This window comes from Lytechinus pictus, chromosome 3, assembly GCF_037042905.1.
Source record: "Lytechinus pictus isolate F3 Inbred chromosome 3, Lp3.0, whole genome shotgun sequence".
Taxonomy (NCBI): domain Eukaryota; kingdom Metazoa; phylum Echinodermata; class Echinoidea; order Temnopleuroida; family Toxopneustidae; genus Lytechinus; species Lytechinus pictus.
Genome location: NC_087247.1, coordinates 36,296,068 through 36,321,071, shown reverse-complemented (window position 1 = coordinate 36,321,071; position 25,004 = coordinate 36,296,068). Strand labels below are relative to the sequence as shown.

At 35.2% G+C, this 25,004-nt stretch overlaps 1 protein-coding gene across 4 annotated transcripts; it reads right to left on the bottom strand.

Annotated features, from left to right (window-relative positions):
* Window positions 1-6,524: 6,524 nt before the first annotated feature.
* On the bottom strand, window positions 6,525-23,160 carry LOC129257342 (uncharacterized). 4 transcript variants are annotated; one of them, XR_010293064.1, is made up of 11 exons: window positions 22,981-23,132; window positions 17,498-17,604; window positions 16,760-16,836; window positions 16,029-16,090; window positions 14,474-14,595; window positions 13,981-14,142; window positions 13,142-13,241; window positions 11,569-11,778; window positions 10,983-11,079; window positions 8,687-10,176; window positions 6,525-8,325 (listed from the first exon to the last, which is right to left on the bottom strand). XR_010293064.1 is itself a non-coding variant. In XM_064096942.1 (10 exons), the coding sequence occupies exons 1-10, from the start codon at window positions 23,041-23,043 to the stop codon at window positions 10,055-10,057; spliced, it is 1,122 nt and encodes a 373-aa protein (XP_063953012.1). In that variant the 5' UTR covers window positions 23,044-23,132; the 3' UTR covers window positions 6,525-10,054. The 4 variants fall into 4 exon arrangements, 2 of the variants coding, with proteins under 2 accessions (XP_063953012.1, XP_063953013.1); XR_010293063.1 differs by having other exon boundaries at window positions 8,153-8,413; window positions 8,615-10,176; window positions 22,981-23,160; XM_064096942.1 differs by having other exon boundaries at window positions 6,525-10,176.
* Between the last annotated feature and the right edge of the window lie 1,844 nt (window positions 23,161-25,004).

The following is a 25,004-nucleotide window of genomic DNA, read 5'->3' as shown; positions in this document are numbered from 1 at the left end:
TTTGGTCAAATTATATACTTATTTCACCACTTAAAGGTGATATAATACCCCGGTATAATACATTAATTCTAGTCAAATCTTGTTTGGCAAAATTGGTAAAGCTGTGGTAATGGTGTTAAATCTTTTGCTAAAATTCAATTTTTCTTCCTAAATTAAACGATGAACAATCATGATAATCATTTTGTGTCGGTTTTCTCCACGAAACCGTCGCATTCAAAAGTGGACATCAAAGACAATTAACAGTGAAGCTGTAGTTTTTTTGTGCTTCTTCTTGAAGGTATGTAGGATTCTAAGCCACCGGCAGGTTAACGGAATTCTTTAAATGTTAAAATCATTGTTAAAATGTGTTATGGTGCGCATGCACCCGTTGGCCTCACTGATAATGTCTTCTTTCTTCTTTTCAATTACACCGCGAGCACTTTCACTTATAGTGGAAGTGAGTATAGGTGACCCTTATTATATTGAATGAATAATTTGAACATGGGTCAATATCCCTATAAATATAGGGATAAATATCGTGAGCCTTCGAGTTCAACTTAAGATATCAAACTGTACTCATTCATGTCATTGCAAATAGTTTGAGGATAATTAAACAATACGATGAGTCATGCAATCAAAACTCAATAACTGAACCTCATCAAACGTAGGCCTACTTGCAAATTAACACACTACGCAATGCAATCTTGAGCTGAATGAATGCCTTTCACTCAAACAATTTTGATTATTTCCCTCACAAACTTTAGAAGTTAAGTTATAATAACTCACCTCACCTAGTAGTATTTCTCTCTGGCCTTGTGGTAATGATGCTGCAATCGGACATTTAATTTTTTTAACAGATTAAAGGCCTATTGCTCCTGTTGATCCACGTACATTATGAGCATGTATCATATACCCATGCAGTACGTGAGAATACAGCATGAGACATGGTTACTCCATATAGGCTATACAGTTAACAGAGCACTCGTCGAGAGCTCTGTGCATAAAATGTGGCTCAATAGTGATATTCTCTCTTGCATGTGTGAGGGTGTGTATGTTGTGTGTATTCATACCGAGGAAGCATAATGATACACAGCGCAGTTTGAAGTGCATGCGAGCGAACTCAACGTGAGTGGAGTGTGCATAATGTGTGATAAAGCACTCAGATTACGAGAGCTGCTCAAATCATTTTGTGTGTGAGAGGAATATAATACTCCCCTGCCGATCGGTAGGGGAGTGAGGGTGGGGGTATTGTCAATACTTGTACCCTGTAGTGTTCGTCGATGTGGAAAGCTCAAAATCAAGTTCAACAGTCCCGAGTTCACTGTCAAATCTCCTCGTGTAGTATAGCAGAATATGCACAGAGGCGTCGTGTGGACAGTGCCCAGGCCTATCTATTCGGTCCACGTGGGGAGGGGCGTAATAAGACCTATTTGCTTACAAAATATATCAGTCGACACATTTCAGATGAATATATTGTCTCCTCACGCTAAATATATGTAAACATCTACATGCGTCTTTTATGTTCTCTCACAGCTAGGGTGAGGAGCAGCAAATAACCCGGTAAATAACAAATAAGCAGAACTGACTTTTAGGTTAGACATGTCAGAGAAAGACACAATCCCACTACACTCGATTGAAATGAACTCCAAAACATGCCCCCCCCCAAAAAAAAAAAAAAAAAAAAAAAAAAAACTCTTCTCAGATGCAAATCGCCACCCCTATTATAAAGAGACCACTGCAATACAAGGTGGCCTGTTCGGGCAATCGATGTACGGAAATAAAAATGCTAAGATCAAGGAAGGGCAGGGGGAATACTTTTCAACTCCGTGACATGAAAATGGAATAGTCCTACATGGTGGCGGGTTTATTTTAAAAAAAACCAGGAAACCCAACTTCAGTGTCTCTTTTTGAGAACTCCATAAAAATCAGTGACGACAAAATCCATTATTTTTAGCATTTATAATGGTACCTAAATATTTCATCAACCATCACGCATCACGTCGTTTGGAAATATTGTACAAAATTAAATTCACTTGTTTAACTTTCATGTTCAGCACAGTGGACGGATTAAGAATAAATGAACATCCTAAACCTTCCCACTTCTTCATGTCTCGATTTTGTTTTTATGTAATAACACTTACTTCCGACATATGAGTAAATTCCATACAAACTCATAAAAATACATTTTTTTAAGTCACGTTGACTGATCGAGCAAATGCAAATTCAAAGGCATTTTGCCCCCTCCTTTTTTTTTTTATAGAATAATGGTGTTCAGTGAAGATTGGTAATATAAATTTATTTAGGTTCCTTTGGAATGTTATTGAGTCTTTTTATTTTATGATTGAATAATTTTCTCACGAATAATTATGAAAGTCGGGTTTTTATTTTTATTGATACACTCGGCCCCGGAATTTCATCCTAAAATTAGAATGTTTGAGGCATTTTAGTTTGGTGTTAAAAAAGTTAAACGATTTTGAAAATGAGAGGGGGCGTGGGTTAATAAAAAAACAATTATTATATGCACAACTCAGTGATATGCAAATCAGAGAGTCGCTGGTGTCCCTCACTCACTATTTCTTTTGTTTTTTATCGTTTGAATCATATATTTCAATATTTACAGATTTGACAATAAGGACCCTCTTATAGAACCACCAAATGTTAAAACAATTATAATTACACATGTTCTGGGAGGAATGAAACTTTGTTTCACATGACAACGAGAAGAAAATTAAAATAATTCATATTCCATGTAATGAAATACAAAATGAATAGTTGAGTGGATGGTGTCATCAATCCCCTCATTTGCATACCGACCGGGATTTAAGCAAAACTATAAAATGTCATAACTTTCTTATTTTACGTCCGATTTTGATGAAATTTTCAGTGTTATGCTTGTATTATTTTTCTCTTTTTATTCATACCAACTTTTTGTTGGGGTGGACTTGTCCTCTAACACACAATTTGATGGCAATATCACATTTTGTACGCGTTTAAGTGGGGTCGACATGGCCCTCCGGGAAGCGGGGGTGCAAAGCACCCCCAATATTTTCCAAGTTCAAGTGCAGATTAATTTGTCTTTCTTTTCTGAACATACACAATAGAATATACAAAACTTTGAAACTGATAACATAAAAAAAAACATATAAAATAAAAACAGAAAACAAATGAAGGCATGAGATGAACAGAATAAAGAACAACACAATAATGGATGAGAAAGACGAGGAAACTATCAGAAAGCATAGCTTGTAAAAAAAAACCCTCAACAATGTCATAGAAATTTAATACATAAAAAAAAAACAGTATGGCGATACATAAATACTATAGGTAAAAAAAAAGAAGAAAGTGTCCATAAAAATGATAAAAGACAAATAAAATGCTGGGTGCAGCGAGTGTTGAATGACCTACATTTTGTAGTGAACCACTGCCCCCCTTTTTTTTTGCTTGTTAAATTTCTCGGGACAAAAATGACCTTCATTCTGTAGTGAAACCCTTTTTTTGCTTGTCAAATTTACATCAGCACCCCAAGGAAAAAATGTTCACAGGGACCCAAGGGTAGGTTAGCCCCCCCCCCCCCCCCCCAGTTATAATTACTGAGACTTTCAGACAAAATAAAATTTAAAGAAAAGTCAATAAGTGCGATTCTGTGCGAAAGAGTTGTAAAGCAAGATAAAATCTTCACAAGAGAGAGTTAAACATTGTCACGAGTGGACATCATATATGATAAAGGCGGATCGAGGGGTCGAAGCAGCTGCCATCCCCTCCAATTAGCGGCGCAAAAAATAATAAATAGAGAGAGAAGTGGGAAAATGGGCAGAGCAGAAAAATAAGTCGAGGAAGAAATAAAATTAAAAGGAGAGAAGAATTGAAAAATAGCAAATTAAACGTTGTCACTATACAAAGTGAGTCATAAAAAAATATCCCATTAGTATGGAGTTGTCTTGTCTTAAGTATGAACATATTTTACCCCCGCTCATTTTGGTACCATTTTCATTATGGAACTTTGCCTGCATGACTAACTACAGTACAAGGCAATCTCCAGAAGGTTGTAAAATCGCAATTGCGCCAAGTTGCTGGGTGAAGAATCAAAGTGTGAAATAAGTAATTGTGTGCACACAAAAAGACACATATCATTCCACACGCACACAAAAAGACACATATCATTCCACACACACACACACGCATCCACCCTCTCAAACGCTTCTTTAAAAAACTTCATAAACCCCTCATAAAGCAGTGTTTACATTTCCTCATCTCATTGGTGAGGTCTTTCGATGATCAACAGTGGCCAACTGTTCCAAGTGTTTATCTTCAAAATTGTTTGCCTAATTTGGAAGCAGTTACTTATGTTGGGCCTTCCACAAATATGTGGGTGTGTGGGTGGTGGTGTGTGTGGGAGTGGTGATGTGTAATTGTTTATGTGTGTAGGGGTGAGTATAGTGGTAAGGGTGGGTCACCGTGGGTGTGTCTATGTGTGGGATGATGGCTAGATGTCATTCTGCATGCGCTCGTATTAAGTCATGAATGCAAAGATCCGTATGAAAATGGTCTAGTTATCCAAAAAATTCAGCTCGCACTTGGCGCTGGATTTTCAAAAAATAAAAATACATACCATCTGCACAAAATGTCAAATAATGTTTAAGATACGTTCAGATTTCTAGTTAGTAATTTGTTCGCATTGTTTATTACAACATACATCTCAAGAGGATAAATACCGCCATAACTCCTTAAAAATTTCCTCGAGCTTTGCGATTGATTTCATGTACGAATTCAATACAAAATGTGTTTTCAGCTAATTATTTAAATTTTAAGGGATGTTATTTAAGGCTGAAATGTCGCCGATGAATTTCATCACAAAATCAATAAAAAGAACAGAAAATAAAGGAAATAAGAAATTATTTTAAAAAATCCAATAATATACATAGGTCATCGATTTTAGTTAGATTGTTAGGAATGCTATGGAGAATATTTTCACAAAAACTTGTATTTTAAAGCTTTACTGAGTGAAAAAACCCCACAAACATATGATTTCATGAATAAAGTAGCATTATTTATTCATATAAAATAAAACATAAATTTAATGTAATTTACGTAGCTGTGTAGATTATTCTCTACCGTCTTGCAAATTTTTGTCACGATCGCCCGATCTACAGCTGAGATCTTAAGGGAGGCCATAATGCCCCCCCCCCCCCCCGAGTAACAAGAATAAAAATACCCAAGGACTTTTAAGGTTAAAATAAAATCCATGTCATTTTCACCAAACTTTGCAGAGAGTGACTTTGGTACCGTTATGAACAAAAATGCAAAAAGCAATATAGGTTCATGTTTTTTTTTCTGTGTAGCTTTTAAACATCCATTAGACCTCAAGGAATCATAACTTTGAGTTAAAATCCACATTTCACTGTGCAAATCCCTGCAAATATCCTTTGCTGCAACTTATTTATCAAAAAGGGAGACATACCATTCACACATGTATGAAAAACTGAATTATGATTTATAAGAAAAAGGAAAGTGGGGATGTGACATCAGCCCATCTAATGAATATTCATCACGTACACATAACTGTTTTCACAATATATTGCTAAACTTTTAAATTCAACAACCTTTGCTATTTGTTATCTGGTTTTGATGAAATTTTCAGTATATTGCTCTGTGAATCTTACTCTATTTATTTAGATATAAATATTTCAGCCTGGAGTACCCCTTTAAGATGGTAGTATAGCTTACATACCCCCATATATATAGCCCTTGATGTGGGGGTGTCCAAAAATGTGTTATTTTCAGCTCAATACATTGCTATCATCCACCCACTGCTCGGACCGGATCTACGCCACTGGTCAACGTGCACAACATGAAATATATGTGCAGATGCGCACTAACATAACTATGGAGCATCCTTAAATTGACAAAATAACATCATCACAAATGATATAGATTATTCATATATTATTTTATACAAAAAGGTATTTAAAAAAAGGAACAAATGTTAAATAATTGACATATTATTGTACAATAACATGTAAATATCTGTGCACAGGTATTATGAACACAAATGAAAGATCTTTGCATAAAATTAAGCAAAATCTAAACAATACAAACATAAATTCAAGCATCTAAACTCCTCAAAAAAAGTTAGGAATCTGACTTTGATTGATAATTCCTCCTCTGTTGTAGTAAATATTATTGTGTGATTGATACCAATGAATAGATAATTTAATTTCCCTTAAAATGATACCCTACATGATATGATTATGGTTCACATGGAGGTGCAGTGCCTTGAAATGTGGGGCAAGGTCAAAATTCAAAAGTTGCAAATGACACAATATTGAAAGTCTGTTCTTTTTTTCCATGGTGATGAGTGACTTTCTCAGCAGTTCCTTTTGTTTTCATGCACCTCAACCATCAACATTAACATGGAATCAAACACACCTCTGCAAAAGCAAACACATAACAGACATGCATGAGTATTTCAAACCACGACTCAAACCATGTTATCTCCCAGAACCATCAAAACCACAACAAAACATCAGAAATGAAAAAGCAGGGGGTTGATTTGAATGGATTTTCATCTTTATTGACACAGACGTAGACAAAAGAATCATGTTCTTTATTGACCCTTCATGACTATTTCTGCTCGTTTTGCAGCTTTTCAATTCAGACCTCATCCAACACTTTTGAATCCTGCTCTTTTCGTGATGGCATGATCATAACAAGCATGGTGTCATTTTAAAGAAAATTAATGATCTTTTGAATGATATCAAATATGAATTGTGTAAAATTGGGATTTGGGAGAAATTAATGGCCAAACTCAGATTTCCTAACTTTTTTAGGGTTTATTTCAAGGTAATATCTGTTCTGCATCAATTGTACAGACCATTATTTTTCAAATTTCCTAAAATTCCTAAACAATAGTTTGATGTACATTATTAAAGTCATCGAAATCGGTTTTACAAAGTTCAGCAGTTTCAAATTTTGACATTTATACCAAGTGGGATGTTACATCTATTTATCAGCAAGAGACATCAAAATGCTCACTTTTCATTTTAGATTTTATATGAAATCTTAACTATTTCATAATTCTATTTCTATTCCATACATTGTATTCTGGACCAAAATGATGAGTATTTATAATTTCATACATCTAAATAGAAGTACTTGTGATATAAATAGCTCACTAACAACCCAGTTTAATACCTTATGACATCATGCACTCTTTTAAACATTATTTAAAATTTTAATTTAATTTTCACTACTTTGCTAATAAAATTTAATCTCTATAAATAGAGTTGATAAATGATGAGACTTTTCCTATGAGGGGAACCTCAATAGACATAGCAAGTCATAAACTGGACAATGTATTTTATCTATGCCTCAAAATGATTGCTATTTATCTTATGGTTATCCAGATGTTTTGGTTTTTTTTAATCAGATGAACTATTAAAAAAAATGAAAATCATGGAAAGCAAATTGAAGAAGACATTGCTAAACACATTCATGTTGCTCTTCTTTAAATGGCAAAATATATAAAACAAACAAACAAAAAGTACCTGTTCATCAAAATGTCTTGTTATAAATGTGATCTTCGAATTGAAGTTACTGGTGGCTTTACTCTTTTATCATGTGTCATATGTGGCAAGAGTCTTCCTTGATATTTGGAACACAAAGAAGATGGACTCATTTTCATCCAAGAGTTATCAAAGAACTTAATTTGTCTTTCTATCTATGCACGAAATATGTGAAGCTGAAAACTCCCTCTATGGCATCCATCATCAAGGAAAATCAGACATGGCTATCTCCGATATACCTACATATTCTCAATAATATTTGCTAAAGATTTAAGCATGTCCAAAGCATTGGACAAGATTAAATAATGTGAATTATAATATTTAACAAATGTGTGCCTTTCTTTCATGCATTGAATATTTGCGAACATGAAAGTTTACTATTAAATCAAGTTAATGAAAAAAGGCCCTGTAAATACCTTTCTGACAAATATTGATTGCAAAACAGAAAGTTACTTAAGACTAAAACGAAATTTTCAGCCATTCCATGCCCCCAAAACTGGTTATACCAAAATGGGGTCTATTTATTTATTTACTAATTTCATTTATTGTTATCACATTGATTTTTCATCCACTTTTGTTATTTTCAATATTAAAAACATTTTTCATTTTTTACATATTTCATTCATTCATTTATTTATATTCTTTTGTTTATTACATATATCCATTATCATTTTTTTTTGGGGGGTGGTGGGAGGTGGGGGTTCCTTACTTTTTTTATTCAGACATTTAGACATTTACTGAAACTCAATGGCCCGAATTCTGAAAGGTGGTTTTTTAAAACCATCTGTTGAACCTATGGTTTATGCAGATTTCCGGTATAAATTATGCCTATTTACCATGTGTACTAAAAAATGTCCAATGTTGATGCGCGCCTTTGTCAGTGCGCCAAATTGACGCCTGTTGCTATGGTTAAGTAAACTATTTTATTCATGAGTCCACTGTTTAAAGAATGGACTCATGAATTCAAAACAGTGGACTCATAAATAAAATAGCATACTTAACCATGGCAACAGGCGTCAATTTGGCGCACTGTGACAAAGGCGCGCATCAACATTGGACATTTTTCAATACACGCGATAAATAAGCGTAATTTATATGGGAAATGTACATATACCAAGGGGTTCAACAGATGGTTTTAAAAAAACCAGCTTTGTCAATTCGGGCCCATTAGGCTTTAGGTGTCTGTAATGTTCAGGAGTCATTAGTGACAGCACGCTTACCACCCGTCCATCATGTCATGATCACTTTGGCAAACTTACATCACTAGAACGCCTCTGGCAGTCTCGCCTGCATTACGCTATTCAATATAGCAGCAGTACTGACTTTGAAAACAGCTTTTGAATAATTAATATAAAAAAACACTCATATGATAATGAAATACTGTCCATTGACCCAACATGACCTTTGACCATGATCATGTGACCCAAAATGTGTTCAAAACATACTTTATAACCCTTACATCTATGTTTCATGAACTACATGTGTACATGTACATGTAGATCCATAAACTTTTCAAGTTATGATGCCAATTCAACAAATACCCCCAACACGGCCAAAGTTCATTGACCCTAAATGACCTTTAACCTTGGCCATGTGACCTGAAACTCAGGCAGGATCTTCAGTGATACACTATTATCCTTATGTCTAAGTATCATGAACTAGGTCCATATACTTTCTAAATTATGATGACATTTCAAAAACTTAGCCTTGGTTAAGAAGTGGCGCCTATAGTCTGGCTTAAAACTCACAATTCAGAAGTTTGTTGTATCAACACTTTATATGTATCAGCTCATAAAACGACTTCTGATAAATGATCATTATTACAATCAAGGGTGGTGCCAGGGTGTTTTCATAAGGAAAGTGGCAAAAATGGCTTAATCCTTTTCCATTCTCAATGAAAAAAAATATATAAACAGTTCCATGATCCAGCTCTTTTTGTAAACTATACTCCTCTTCTCTCTTTTCCCCATGCCCCCCTTTTCCTGCTTTTCCATTTTCTTGATCACTTAAAATAAAGGGGGAAGTAGTTGCCCACTGTGGTACCATCCCTGTCAACAAGAATCACTGGGGTATCTTATTCCAGTTCGGCACTAATACAGTTTTATGCATTAGACTTACATTCTATGAATCAAACTAGAGTTCTAAGCAGTACCTGTATACACACAGGCCATACATCATATCTCACTCAAGCAAGTCAGACTTACATGTTATTTCATGCCTTCATCACTATTAGTAGAATGTTGAATGTAAGTGTTAGGGATACTGGTTAGCTCAAAAAGAGATAATGAAAATGTTCTAATCGATCATGGCAAATCACCGTCGCTGCAGTCTCATCTGACATTTAACTTAAAGTATGGCATCTGGAGTCATTTGTACAAAGACACAATCAAAAGCGTTTCCTCTATGAGATCAGAGGTATCCATGATAGTCAACCAATCAGAAGATTGCTATGGAGAATTGTGTGTTGTATTAGTAGCATTTAAAAGCAACTGTTTCCACAATGGGGCACCTGTTCATCGAAATGAATCAGCAAGGACTTTACTTTCTGACCATGTATCATGCTGTCGATGTATCGAATCTTCCATTATAGTTACAAACTCACCATAAGACTTCAGGGCTGAGCGGCTTACTGATGCTGTAAGATAATTCAGAAAAAATATCATAAGTGACAGAATGTACAAAGTCAGATAAAAATATATTTACCATTGTCAACTAATATCTTTTACAATTGCAGAATATTCAGTATTTTGACATATGAATATACATGACTCAATCCCCCCCCCCAAGGAAAAACATTTTACAGGGGCTGGGGTGATTCAACCCCTAAAATGCTTAAATCCCCATTCATCTCGGCTATAAAGCTTATCCAATGTTGCATATTTAGACAGTACATTGTGAAAAGTAGACCCTGAAAAAAAAATTGCCTGCCAAGGGCATAAAAGAAAATCTAAACTATTAGATTAAGATTACTTGGGGCTGTCTTGTCTCACAAAGAGCCGAGCTTTAAAGTCAAATCTGATCTCCTAGGTTCATGTAGTATAGAGACACTAGCTACTGAGTAGCCAGCTTACCCGTGAGATTATGCATTCAATACCATTGCAGAGCTACTAACCTGAACAAGAACATTTCAGTATTTTGGTGAGGAAATTGGTATTTTTCAAAGAAATAACATAGGACAACACATAAAACTGAAACTTTAGAAATCAGTATTTTGCCTGAAACCATCAGTATTCTTCTCATTTTCAGTACTAAATACAGAAGATCTGTACTAATTAGCAGCTCTGAATGTGCATTAAGACACCTGGTTATGTTAAAACAGTCATCTGAGGGTATTCATCTAGTATTCACCAGTAGGATTATTTTTCAGCATACATGTTTAGGGATCTATGGTATTCTAGATGGAAGGTATCGTATAATCGTAAGTAATAGACTCTTTCTTACCCATTAGATCTGCAGGATGAGTATCCTCTGATTGGATCCCCTTGGTATTAACAATACTGTAATATGATGTGTGCATTGACTGCAGGCTTGTCAGGAGCTGTATCAAATCAATATTTAATGAAGAAAAAAACATAAGAGTTCAATTGCACAACATTAGATGGCAGCAGACTGGCTGATGTAGATGCAGAGAACACTAATATTTTTACAATAATAATAAGACTGATTTATTAAGCGCATAATAGAGAAAGCGCACACTATGAGCTTTACAGTGCAGGACATGAATATTAACATAATATAAAACAAAGTCATTTTAAGAATGCAAACTAGCTAAAGGATAGAAATTACTGATACAGCATAAAAATAAAACCAAGTATAATTAAATCAAAGTTAAGCATAAGACATTTGTCAATGATATGTAAATATTTATTCATAGTTCACTTGTCCATGACGCTTCTTACACATTCCCTGTAAAGAATCAACATAAAAAGAGAATAGTTCTCTGTGCTGGAAAGCTTAACAGAAAAGTGCAGTTTTCCTTTTTTTTTTCTTAGATGCACAGTAGTGAGATGATAGAATTCATGCTTACTCCTGAGAACTGCTGGAGCAGAGTGTGTACTCTCTTGATGGCTGGTCCTAATTGAGTTAGTTTGGGTGGAGCCTTGTTGCAGAACTGACGCATCTCACTCTCAAACATGAAGATGAAACTCGTCACTAGCTGTACCAGCTCTGACAGAACCAACTTCATAGTCTGACAAACCTTGTCTGATGCCTTAGGGTCAGGTGTGGGATAAGGATACTGCAGAAGAATAAGAAAATACAAAGGAGCTCAAACAAAATACGATTAATTCACAATAGAGTAATCACATTTTATGGTTTGACCTAATAATTTTTTATAAAGAGCCCTATCAAAATCATTCAAAAATTTTCAAATCTCGCTCTGCTATGCAGGCCAGACAAAATTATACAATGAAAGATTATTACTGTTGCAAATTTATTTATAAAAGCTGATTGAGACTTCAAATAATTAATTACCGTCATGATTTTAATGGTGGTGCAGAATACTTGTTAAAGATCATGGAGTATTGACCATAGTCTGTTGCTCTAGATCTTCCACAACAGGTGGTGGGTATTACTGGAAGCAATACTTGGATGACATTGCAAAGGAGGAGCAGGTTGATAATCTCACTCAACATGTCAATCAAATATATGAAATGGAAGCATTAAATTCTCATAGGGAAATGAGCATGACAATACCATTCTTTTACTTAACAATAACATGCTAATATTGTCCAGCTGCTATTTTTCAGAAAGTGATACACACAGACCAGTTTTTAAATTTCAAATCTCACCACCCCTTCTGTAGAAACTGGGTAGTGTCCATTCTTTTCAATTATGCAAATTCCGCAAAGCCCATGGTTACAAAGCTAAAACATTAAGCCATGTTTGGGAAGAGTAGAGCAGTACTAGCTTGATTGCTCACTTTAGGCAGGTATCAGAAATATTGTCAAGCTTGTATACAGATCCCAACTTTGATGTCATGGTCAGTCTTTTAGAAATCTTACAAAGATCTCTGGTAGTATGCCAGATAATCTTTAAGTGATCTCTCAATAGCTTTATTGGTCTCTCAGTATACTTTCAGCTGTCTTCAAGGACTAAAAGGGATCTTGCTGAAAAGGCTGCTGTGGTCTTCCAGGTCTTTACAGAGCCAGCAAATTTGATCCTGGTGACTCCTGAATGTCCTTTCGGCCTTGTAAGTGGTCTTTCAAGGATTAAAATTTTATGAAAATGGCCTTCGTGTCTTTCAACCACATCCATGATTTCTAAAAAGCTCACCAAATTATATATCACCTGTTTCAAGAATTGACACAATTTTTGTAACACTAAAACATCATTCAGAGATCATTGCAAAATTATTGGAAGATAACAAAGACCATTTAAAGATTGGCATGAGGAACTGAAAATTATCGAAGTATTGGTGTTTATTTTTTAATGATCTTTTGAGGGGTTTTAGAGTCATTCTGCTGACACAATATTTCTCTGTCATGATCTTGCAAATATTTGGTCTGTAAGTGGTCTCCCAAAGGGGTACATTCTGTGGAATGATGCTAAGAGTTTAGCCACTACATCCATGAAGGTGAAACATAGTGAACCACACTCACTGCTTTCTGAAGGTCCTTGAGATGCTGATTTGCTTGTTGTAGTTCCATAGACAGGTGTGTGCTTGTTTCTAACAGGGAATCAATGCTGGGTAGGGCCACTCTAAATAAAAGTAAGACATTCTATTGTAAACGGTGCCTGTTGGAAATGGAGTTCAAACTAATACAACTCTTACAATGTTTTGTGATACAGTGATATCTATTCTTTATAATACAGTCACATCAAGGGCATTCCCACCATTAATATAATGTGCATATATCATAAAAGTACTACATTCCTTGTGAGAAAATAAATAAAGAACATTATATCAATAATAATAAAAGGCATTTATATGGCACCAAAACAATAAGCGCCTATTCAAAATTTGCCTACCCCAAATAGAAATAGAAACCATCATCAAATTCATATCAACCTGTGTGGGAATCCATAATTACCTGTATAAGTTTGCATGCCCATTTGTACCTTACCTTTCTTTTTACAATTGACAATTGTCAAATTCTGTGATGGGCTAATAGATGCTTCCATCCTGATAAGCTTGGTGTTAAAACACACAGCACAACAACTTTTTACTAACATTTTGATATTTGAGGTTTACAACCTTGTTTGTAGAATTATGAGAAAATTGTTTCATTTTCTATGAATAAATTTCTTGAAAAACCAAAGATGCATTATACTCCTGCTTGACCATGGTAGTGAGTTGTGATTTGTTCAAGGCCTTGCTTGATATAAGGTATTTGTTATTTAGGACTATCAGCATGACTGTCTTTCTAATGGAGAATTGCACTATTGCACAAGATTATTTCATCTCACACAGCAATAAAAAAATAATTCAGAGTATTACCTGTGTTGATCATCGGCTGCTCTCTTAGCGAGAGTACGTGTGATATCTGGAGGGAATAGAGTCATCTTAGGTGATAGGGCTTCCTGCAGATCTCTTCCATGAGCAAGAGATGATATGAATTGACAGTCATGGCAAAACTGCTCCCATAATGGCAAACTCTCACTAATATTTCAAGGTAATAAAATATTGAGCACATGAGAAGGGACAGACAACCATCATATGGATTTTATAATCAAATTAATATTAAAGAAATATGCCCTTCTCTAAACATCACTGGTTCCCAAGACAGAGTACGTGGATGGCCACCATCAAGCTCGGTTGGCATACCCCCCACAGCACAATTTATTTGGATATCATCCTGATAGCTTTTACCTGTGGCCATTGGAAGCTGCCTGTGTGCTATTGTATGAATAAAGAAGAGGCGGGTGTGACCACTACGTTAAGTGCCAGGCGAAATCTACACCTTTAGGCTTTTAAAGGAATTTAAGCCTACCTGACAATCCCTGGACTAGACATGACATCTCTGTGCGTTTCTTCTGATGCATCACTTATGGTTACAATGTCAAGTAACTTATCCCAGAATGCAGCCTGTTTGGATTTTGATGTAGACACTCCCTGAAGGCAAATGAGGGAGGAGATTGAGAGGAGCATTCACTATTAAATTTCAAAGGAAAAGAAAATAAGTTAACTATTGAGACATATACATTCTGCGGTGTTTCATATCAGAAAGAGTTAAGTCTAATCAAAAGTCACGCCTTAGTGTTAATGAGTACATGATATTCAATCCGTCATCACAATGATTCGTGGTAGCCCGCTTCCCATGTGCTAATGTGTGAGCTATCTGGGTTCGCATTACTGTTAGGTCAAAATGCCATTTACGAAGGATCTTTGTGAATTATATTCTAGGTATTGACTTCACTACAGTCCAGAAAACAATGTCAAATTGAATGAGGTGCTTATAAGCTGCGATATCCAGTAGTTTGTCTGATACACATGCATTAGTGTATACGCATAATATGCATAATGTATGCTCTAGCTGTGTTTTTCTAATGACACATCAGACCTGCAGCATGCAATGCAGGGGTAGTATTCTGAGATCCATTTTATCTCAGATAAAATGTTTAATCTTTGTTAAAATCAGTGAGACAAAATACCCTTAAAATCTCTCGGAATTGGTATTCTGAGAACCATTTCATTTTCATTAAATCTCTGCAAGAAATTAAAATCAGTGAGACAAAATACCCTTAAAATCTCTAGGAGTTGGTATTCTGAGAACCATTTCATCTTCTTTTTAACTCTGCAAGACACACCTATTTTTTAAGCAATATCCAATGAGAAACGTGGTTTTACAGCACTCTCATCTCATTCAACCAATAAAAATTCATTCCACCAGGTGTGGCAAAGGTGCGAGATTGCGTCAATTTATTGAATTCAATTGCGCTTCCATTATTCGCTAGTGCATCATTAAACAGAGATTTCTTTTTGGAAAATGACATTACTCTCATAGTTTTTTTTAATGTCAATATCGCATCATTACAAGCATCATTTCAAAGACAATATTAGTCAAGACTCTTCTGATATAATTCCTAATTGTAATTCCTATTTTTCTTAATTTTCATGTCAGTTTTAGGAACTAATTCACCTAGAAATATTGCTGAAATGAACTTCGCAAAGATAAAATAGTCCCCACCCTATTTTAAGGTTATTTCATTTTTTTCTTCAAAGTAACATTGGCACAAGCACATTATTCACGTTGCAATGTTTAGATACAAGGTGGACATGTCTACGCAGACACTGGTCTGTCGCATATCATCTTTAGATACGCAATATAAAATTTATCTCAGATAAAATTTCAAATTTTATCTGAGAGATAAAATATCATCTCAGAATACCAATTTCATTTAAGAGATAAAATAAAATATTTTAGAGATAAAATGACCTCAGAATACCGCCCCAGGTTCATCAGAGAGTCAATGCACACTCTGTCTCTCTCTCAATTGGGTTTCATCTGAGATGAACCAGGAATAGAAATAATTCTTAACACTTACCCTTATAAGATCGACATCCCCTGGTCTACAGAGTCCAAGACAAGAACACAGCTTAGTCATGGCTAAGGAGAATAAAAAGTTCAGAAGAAGTTTACTCCCAAACTTACTACACATTCTGGTACCTTCACTAGAACATTGGTTAAATGTCCTTGAACAAATAATTCTCGACTATCAAAACATTTGTCTACTTGCAATAAATTTCAATACTGATCGAACAATTTGGAGTTGGTTCAGTCACAAGCAACTTTCATCCAAATTACCTTCATTCCTTCTTCATTAGAATAAGCACTTTTAAAAAGAAAGGTGTTAAATCAGTTAGCAAGATTACCCAACATAGCAACCTCAAGAATTCAAGAGAAACAGTTATATTTACCAGGGATGGCTTATTAATCATTAAAATCAATTTTGCGAAATCTGTCGACCAATCTAATCATAATATAAGAGATGTTATTTCCATTGAAAATTGATTTTAGAAATTGAAGAAAACTTTTCTCTGTTTTCTCTCAAAATGTCTGTTTATCACGACTACTCAAATTTAACTACAAACGGGTCTGTATCCTGAAGCAAAGCGGACACACCAATTATAAACCACACAATTTTATACAAAATGTTTGCTTCACTATCTACCATTTTCAGGGACTCTACTGATAAGGATCATCGCATGTGCTTTACATATATAGCACACCTGCGTAATCTTGTGTAATATCACATCTTGCCCAATGACAACCCACCTTGTATTCTGCTGTCCATTTTAGTTTCACTTGTCCAGTATTGGTTGTCAAGGAGCTCTGCAAATTTCACATCATACCTACAAAGAGGGAAAATGGAAAGTTGTTCCTAAATTGCCTTTCGCAAAGCACTCCAATGAATTGTGGATCAGCGGCATCAAACAAAAGCGGATACCTGACTACGATTTTCTGAAGGAAGTGACTATTCAAGAGAATTACTTTAGATTTATCTTGCACAAATACTAATTTCATCATCATGCATCTTCAATAGTAGAATTTCCAAAAGATGAAGTACCATTTTAAGGGTCTTTCATAATAATAAAAATAATAGTAAATTAAATTATCTACCGGTATATACTTAACTGCACATTACAATACTTGGAAGGTAAATTAGTTAACAAGACAAATACACAAAAGTATGATTAAGTTCTAATTACTGGAAAAGGAAGCCTACTATCTCTTCAAATTATGTAACAAAAAGTGACTTATTTATTGAAACTCTGGTATTTGTAGGTTTTTAGGTTTTGAACAAGGTAACTGATAATGCATTTCTTATTGAGGAAGGGAGACTATTCCAGAGTCTTTAAAAAATAACCACTAACTGAAATAAACAATACTTGTAATCACATTAATTTAATTCTAATGTATACAGTAAATGTAATTAAATGTACAGTAAGAGTTTAACAAAATATTGTTGTCATTCCTTTCGTTCATACAGTAAGTTAAAGGGAAATGACTAACCTAGATAGAAGCCATTGAAGTAATCTTATCCTTGCTTCTCCTGGTTGGTAAAGAAGCTCGGAAATCCAGGTTTCATCTACCCCATCCACGTAAGGACAATCAAGGGCCTGTATGTATAACACATTAATTTTTTAAAAAAGGATACTGAGTAATAATTTTCTCGTTAATATGTAACTTTCATTAGGTATCATCTAATAATTTGCTCAGTATTGCTTTCAGGATAAGTCCACCCCAACAAACAGTTAATTTGAATAAAAACAGAAAAATCAAACATGCATAACACTGAAAATTTCATCAAAATAAAATGTAAAATAAGATGAAGAAAGATACATTTCAAAGTTTTGCTTAATTTTACAACAAAACAGTTATTCACATCATGGTTGGTATGCAAATGAGGGGACTGATGAAATCATCCACTCACTATTTCTCTGTATTTTATTATATGAAAAATGTAATATTTAATTTTTTACTCATTGTCATGTGAAGCAAAGTTTTATCATCCCAGAACATGTGAAATTAATATTGTTTGAAAATTTTGTGGTTGAGTAAAGTTAGTCTTAATGTTAAATCTATAAAAACTTAAATATTGTATAATTTAAAAAATGACAAACAAAAGAAATGGTGAGGAACATCGTCAACTCTCTTAATTGAATATCACCAAGTTATGCATATAACTATCATAACTTTCTTATTTCACAACCGATTTGATGAATTTTTCAGGATATAAACTAAAAATGTGTTTTATTTGATGAATTTACCAATTTTACATGAGATTTTAATTTAATCGGGTGCCTGATCAAAATAAAATATCTGCATATTTGTGTAACACATTTTCAGCATCAAATGGGCTGAAAATTTCAGAATAACATTTTTGACAGCAGTTTTTTAATATCCAAGTACAGGCCTACCAACCTGTAAACATACAAAAAAAGGAGTCACAGCATATTTCCCATAGATGACTGTACATAATATCTGGACAAAAAAGGAGTTTTCTTTCCCTATATGATATAATGGATATTAAAAAAAGGGGGGGGAAAGGGAGTAGTTGACAGGCCTAAAACTATTAAATATGTAAAGTGTAAAACTATGAGCTCAAACTGCTATTTGAAATGAAAATAAAAGCATTATCAAGACTCAAGAGGATGCTAGATTTAAATTTGAATCCCAAGGCTAAGAGCCGGAAAAAATACCATGACAGGTTTAAATCATAATGGGTAAAAAAATGCATTCAATGACTAACTTAGTCTTAGAGTTATCATCTAGATCTAGAATCCTACATCTACTACGCTTTTTGGATTATTCTAGTGTTCTATGATCAGTAGAGTCACTGATCCAAAAATTGGGGTTGTCCCAGAAAACAAGGATATCCTCATAAACCAAGACAAATCATGTCTTGATAAATTGAGATTGTCATTGTTTATAGGGACAGTTTTTTTTTTCACTTACCCCTGCGGGACATAGACAGCAATTACAGGGATTGGGAGTGCTAAAATAGATTAAGTGACCTCAATTCCCCTAGTTCACTGTCTATTTTTCACGACTTGCCGTCTTCCAATAATCTTGTTAATATGAAACTAACGCATGATGCGCACAATTTGCGTTTGCCATTTTGAATTCGGCAGTGAATTAATACATGTGGGGAACTGCAAACCGGCTTCAAATTACCAATTTAGTCCATGTAGAGTACGCTTTATGTCCTTTTTTTTTACATGACGTGTTGCCTTTTTTACCAAAAAGTGACACAGTTTGTCACTGGTTTTTGTGAGCGAGTATTCATCGCCCGATGGTTCGGGTAGGTGTAGCGGTGGTGAAGTGTAGTGGATCCTACATGAACCATTGCCTGAGGTATCTAAGGCAAGGGTACGATATAAATACAACGGTCTTCTTTGGTAATTTAATAATAAGATTAAACTTGTTTGTGGGGGTTCTTTTTAACTTAGCTAGTATTACTGCCATTGAGTCTCTGACTTCCTGTACAGAACAAGTTAGAACTTCGTCCTCTGTAATTGGTGAGTGGAGTCATCAGAGTTCAGCGGAACAACCAGTATAACCAATCCACTCAAGGCCAAGGGTTCATTAGATCTACATGCCGCCGCGCACAGAAAAATCAAGCCATACTATTGTATTAAAGATAGAAGTCGTGTGTTGTGGACGCCAGGGCAGAAGTGGCGTCGCAGCACGCGCGACCCTAGACCTAAAGCTTCGGTCTCTGTTATATTGGTTGTTCCGTTGAACTCAGTTGGCTCCACTCACCAATTACAGAGACCAAAGTTCTAACTCGATCTGTACAGGGACTCAATGGCCATATGTTTATGTATTAAGTACGGATAAACCAGGGAAGTGGGGGTTGCGCGACAGCCGAAGTGAGTCACTGTTCTTGTCCTTTTATTGTTTTAAGTTTATTTTTTCCCCCGTTTTGGTGCATTTCAGACCAAAACAGAATAATATTAATAATCTTTATTTGGGTCCAGTTCTTTTTATATATTTTTATGAAATAAAGACAAAAATCGATGAACCCCTTCGGCACTTCCTAATGCCTCTACGTACGTGTACGTCATATCGAAGTGGGCTCAAGGGTCAGGCTATTGTATCGCAGTGTTTACAATATGGATACATGACATCGGTCTGGTAAGAAAACTCGAATTTTTCTTATTTTTGGGGGGGAAACTATACCTTTACACGCATTAGGAGTATAAGGGTATGCAATTTAATAAAATTTTGGTCTATACATGGACCACTAGTTCTAATGTTAAATATGAAGGGAATTCCCTTCTGGACTAGTATCTTCTCTACACTCAGATAGGATGCCCTGTCAAGACTCCGTGAGTAAATGACAATATCAAAATCATAAAAAATATGCTCACGGAGTCCTCAAGACTAGGTTAGACCTACTACAGCATGTTGAGAACCTTGAGTCTTGACTTGCCTGCACACATCCTAAATGATTTCACTGGAAATGACCCCCCTCATCCTTGCATCCAGGCTTGCTTGCATCCTCCATTCTCTTTCCCTCACACTCCCTGCCCTCCTCCTCTGCTTCCTCTCTGACATGTCACTGCCTAAGTCTTAAGATACATCCTAAAAATCCACCTATGTTGACTGCACCATCAACTTCAAGCATGTCAAGAAAAGACCTGGGGTGGTATTCTGAAAACGTTCTTATCTTTTATCTTATCTCATTGAGATAAGAAGACGCTAAAATCATTGCAAATCGGTATTCTGAAAATCTTCTTAACGCGTTCTTATCTCTGGAAGGACTGCCTCCTTCTTATCTTCAACACGCCCATTTTTTGGATATTACCAATCAAAATGCACTTTATATTGTCAGTTTAACCAATAGAAGCGTTCCTTATGTCAAGAGAATATCATGGGCACTGCGCGAACACTGTTTCTGGCGCATTGCGCGAAATAGGCATTTTATACGCAATGACTGATTATTATTCCGAGACACGTGCACAATAAGGAAAGTAAGTAAAGAAAATAAAGCAGGTACGAACAAAGAATAAAACAGGAAGAAAGAAAGTAAGTAGGTAAGAAAGGAGACAAAAAAGGGTCAGAATGAAGCAGAAATAAAAAAAAATTAAAGGAACAAAGCAGAAAATAATGAAAGAATAAACAAAAGAAAGCAAGCAAAAAGAACTTAAATGAAGAAAAGGAAAGAAAGAAACTTAAAGGAAAAAACAAAAAAGGACAAAAAAAGATTAAAAGGATAAAATGAAGGAATAAAGAACTGAAAAAAACAGAAAAAACGAGTGAAAGAAAAAAAAGAAAGAGAAAAAGAAGGAATAAAAAAATGTAAAAGGTGAAGGAAGAGAGAAAAAAGGAAAATGAAACAATGAAAGAGAAATTAAAGCAAAAATAAAGACTAAAGAAAGAAATCGAAAGAAAGGTTAATTCAAAGAAAGAAAGAAAAAGAACAAAAAGGGAAAATAAAAAAGAAAGAAAGATGAAGAGTAAATGAAACAAAGTAAAATAAAAATAAGAGATTAAAAAATTCAAAAAATAAAGCAAAAGATATAAATGAAGAATGAAAGAAAGGAAGGTAGATAGATAGAAATGAAGAAAAAGTGAAAATAGATAAAGAAAGACAAAAGGATAGAAAAAAGGTGAAAAACAAAATAAAGGGTGGATGAAAGAAAGGATGGAAAGAATACATGTTATTACCAGTGGCCATCTTTTTTGAGCAAGAAAGAACGCGAACATCGTGAGATGTGATAACCCTCTAGCTATCTTAAATATTATCATAAATATCGTAAAAGATAAGAAAGATAAAATACAAGAACGTTTTCAGAATACCACTTATCTTTATTTTGTTCTTATCTTTTTAGCGCGCTTTTGTATTATGCGCATGTAATAAATTTACGCGCTCAGCATAGGATGGAAGGCAAGATAAGAAAAAGATAAGAACAAAAGATAAGAAAAAGATAAGAACGTTTTCAGAATACCAATTTGAGAACGTGACGTAGATAAGAACAATATTAAGATAGGGCCTAGTATGGTAGGGGGCCCTAAAGCTACGCGGGTCCTAAAGCTACGCACCACTCCAATGCGCATGCAATTTCAATTGCAAAATGCGCACTCTGTGTGGAGCTAGTGACTGCAGTGTGACGAACGATTCCTATTCATTTTTTTCTACAGAGGCTGCAATAAATCGCTAAATACAGAGAAAACCAGCAACTGTTTGGAATTTTGGAGTTATATTCAGTTTGATTTCATATTTTCCTATAAGAATATGAACATTATTTAGAAGTTCAGGCACAGGAAATACTTTTTCTTTGCATGATAAATTGAGTGCGTAGCTTTAGGACCCCTTCTACATCAGGCGGCGAAATCAAGAGGTGTTCGGAAAACACGGCGGGATTTTCGTATTAGTGAGTTTTGTGATATTTTCTTTTTGGTTATGAATCTTTACAATATTTAACACAAATTTGTGAAAGATGGTTTGTTAGAATATAAAAATCGGCATAGTTTTTATCGTTTGTAAACAAAGTGCGTAGCTTTAGGTCCCCCCATCATACATGTAAGAACGTTTTGAGAATACCGCCCCTCATGCCCCTGCCCCTGGCCCTGAACTCTGCGGCTTGCCGCCGATCTCCGACTCCGAGTCCGAAGACCAGAGCCAGAGGAAGGAAGGAAATATACAAGTACAAGTACTAACCTCGCACTACGGCACTAGTGACTTTGGTGTGAGTGAATATTAACAGAGTCAGAGACCGAGTTTTGGTCTATATAGACAGTATTAGGCCTAGTAAGTATTAAAGCCGCGCCTTAGGCTTAACGTAGGTCGTAGCCTTCGCTTCGTCGGCGGCTTCGCTTTGGACTTCGGCGCGGCGCGGCCGCGGAGCTGAGCTGTGGCTATGCCTACTATGCCTATGCTGCATGCTCATGAATGCTGTGGCCTGTGCTGTGTGACTGTGACTGGTTGGATCACTTAAACATGGCCGAATACGCTTTACTCATAAAATTTCAATAAAAATACTCACATCAAAACGTGTCTTGAATGATCGGGCCAAGTTTTCAACTGCAGTGTAGCTTTGCCGGGACATTTTTTCCCTTCCAAATTAAATTTGCCGCCGATATGGACACAATTTTATTTTTATGCACCTGAGGTAGGTACTGATACCAAAACGAACGTAGAGGGCAGCAACACTGGCACTGACTGAACCCGACAAAAAAATTTGTTTTATAGCAAAAGAGTCGACGGGAATGAAAGGGGAAAAATCCAACAAACATAACATCATCCGAATCGGATGTAAAATGATCCTGTTAATCTTTCGCCCAACTTCACAAACTGTTATATAAAGTATGCACTTCCTGGTCGGTATGCAAAATGAGGGGATTGATGACATCATCCATTCACTATTTCTATTAATTGCATTTCTTAAAAATAGCCCCCCCCCCCTATATAAAAATAAATTTCTCTCACGGCTTCCAAGGGCCTACAGGCTGGGGGGGGGGGGGGTTGAGTGCAGATGAAGGAAAACACGCCATGGCTGGGAGTCGAATCAACCCACGTCCCTCAGATTGAAAGACAAGAGTCTTAACTATACTAGACCATGACCTATAGTGCTGGATTAAATCCAGGAACACGACCCGGACCACGACGCCCTTAAGAAATAGTGAGAAACATCATCGACTCTTGTTTTGTGAAAATTATGCAAAATTTTGAAATGTCATGACTTTTTTTATTTTACAACCGATTTTGATGAATTTTTCAGCATTAGGCATAATGCTTCCTTGATTTTTTTTTTCTCTATTGATTGAAATCAACTTTTTTTTGGAGTGGACTTGATCTTTATTCACGGGGTCTCCCAATTAGGGGTGCTCATCGATCTCAATCTAATTCTAAGGGGCGTCAAAGTGACCTACACATAGGGGTATAGCAACTTATTGATCTCAATCTTAGGAGGCTCAAATAAAATGTAAAAAAAAATAAAATATTTAGTCCGATTGTAATTCATTTTTACATGGTCATCCCCCGGCCCTAAAACTTTCAAAACCGTTCCACGGAACCTTGGGAAAGTACAGTGAAGAAAGGTATAAAAAGGAGAGATAGGTCATGTATTTCCATAATATGAGGAAACAGATGAAATCACCTAATATATATATATATATACCGTTTGGCCCCCATCCCTCAAGAAATATATCATGGTGCCACGCCTAGCTGTTACTTAACCAGACAATATAAGATAAGATAAGATAAGATAAGATAAGATAAGATAAGATAAGATAAGATAAGATAAGATAAGATAAGATAAGATAAGATAAGATAAGATAAGATAAGATAAGATAAGATAAGATAAGATAAGATAAGATAAGATAAGATATATTTATTCGTCTTTCTTTTCTGCCCATACATTTATCTTACAAGTGTGATTTCACATTCTACCAGTGAAAAAATCTTGTTACAGTAGAAAAAAAGAAACACAGCAAATATCCAATTACGTATTGAGAGAAAGACAAGGAGAACCCCTGAAAAAGCAGAGCTTGTAAGGCTAGGGTCTCCTTTGTTTCAAGTACATGACTGAATAGTATTAAGTGTGTACATGTAATATCTTTAAAAATACAAAAGAAACAAAACAACTTAAAAATGCAACAACAATAAAAAAAAAGACAAACTAAAACTAATCAATGACAAAAAACACACACTAAAAAGAATAGAATACATTGCTTGAATGTACAATTATGAAGTCTAATAAACTAACAACAATATGATATAATTAAGTGATATATGATGGAAGAAAAAAATAAGTATGGATAACATGGCATGAAAAAAAAAGAGGAAGATCGTATGTATAAATAATAATAGTAAACTAAAAAAACAAAACATGACAAAGGTAAAAGAAACACAAGAAAAGAATACAAAAGGAAAAAAAGATGGGCTGACCCTCTGCAGAAGAATCCAGTTAGACAAGATACAAGATAAATTGATATATCATAACATTCTCCTGTCTTATATACAGTTTTTATAGGCTCCAAAATTAAAAAATAACATAGAATATAAAAG

Coding starts and splice junctions, on each gene's coding strand:
- LOC129257342 (XM_064096942.1), bottom strand. CDS start 23,043: ATGTCCCGGCAAAGCTACACTGCAGTTGAAAACTTGGCCCGATCATTC. Junction 16,091..16,759: donor AATGGACAGCAGAATACAAG/GTGGGTTGTCAT, acceptor TATTCTCCTTAG/CCATGACTAAGCTGTGTTCT. Junction 11,080..11,568: donor TGCTCCAGCAGTTCTCAGGA/GTAAGCATGAAT, acceptor GATTTGATACAG/CTCCTGACAAGCCTGCAGTC.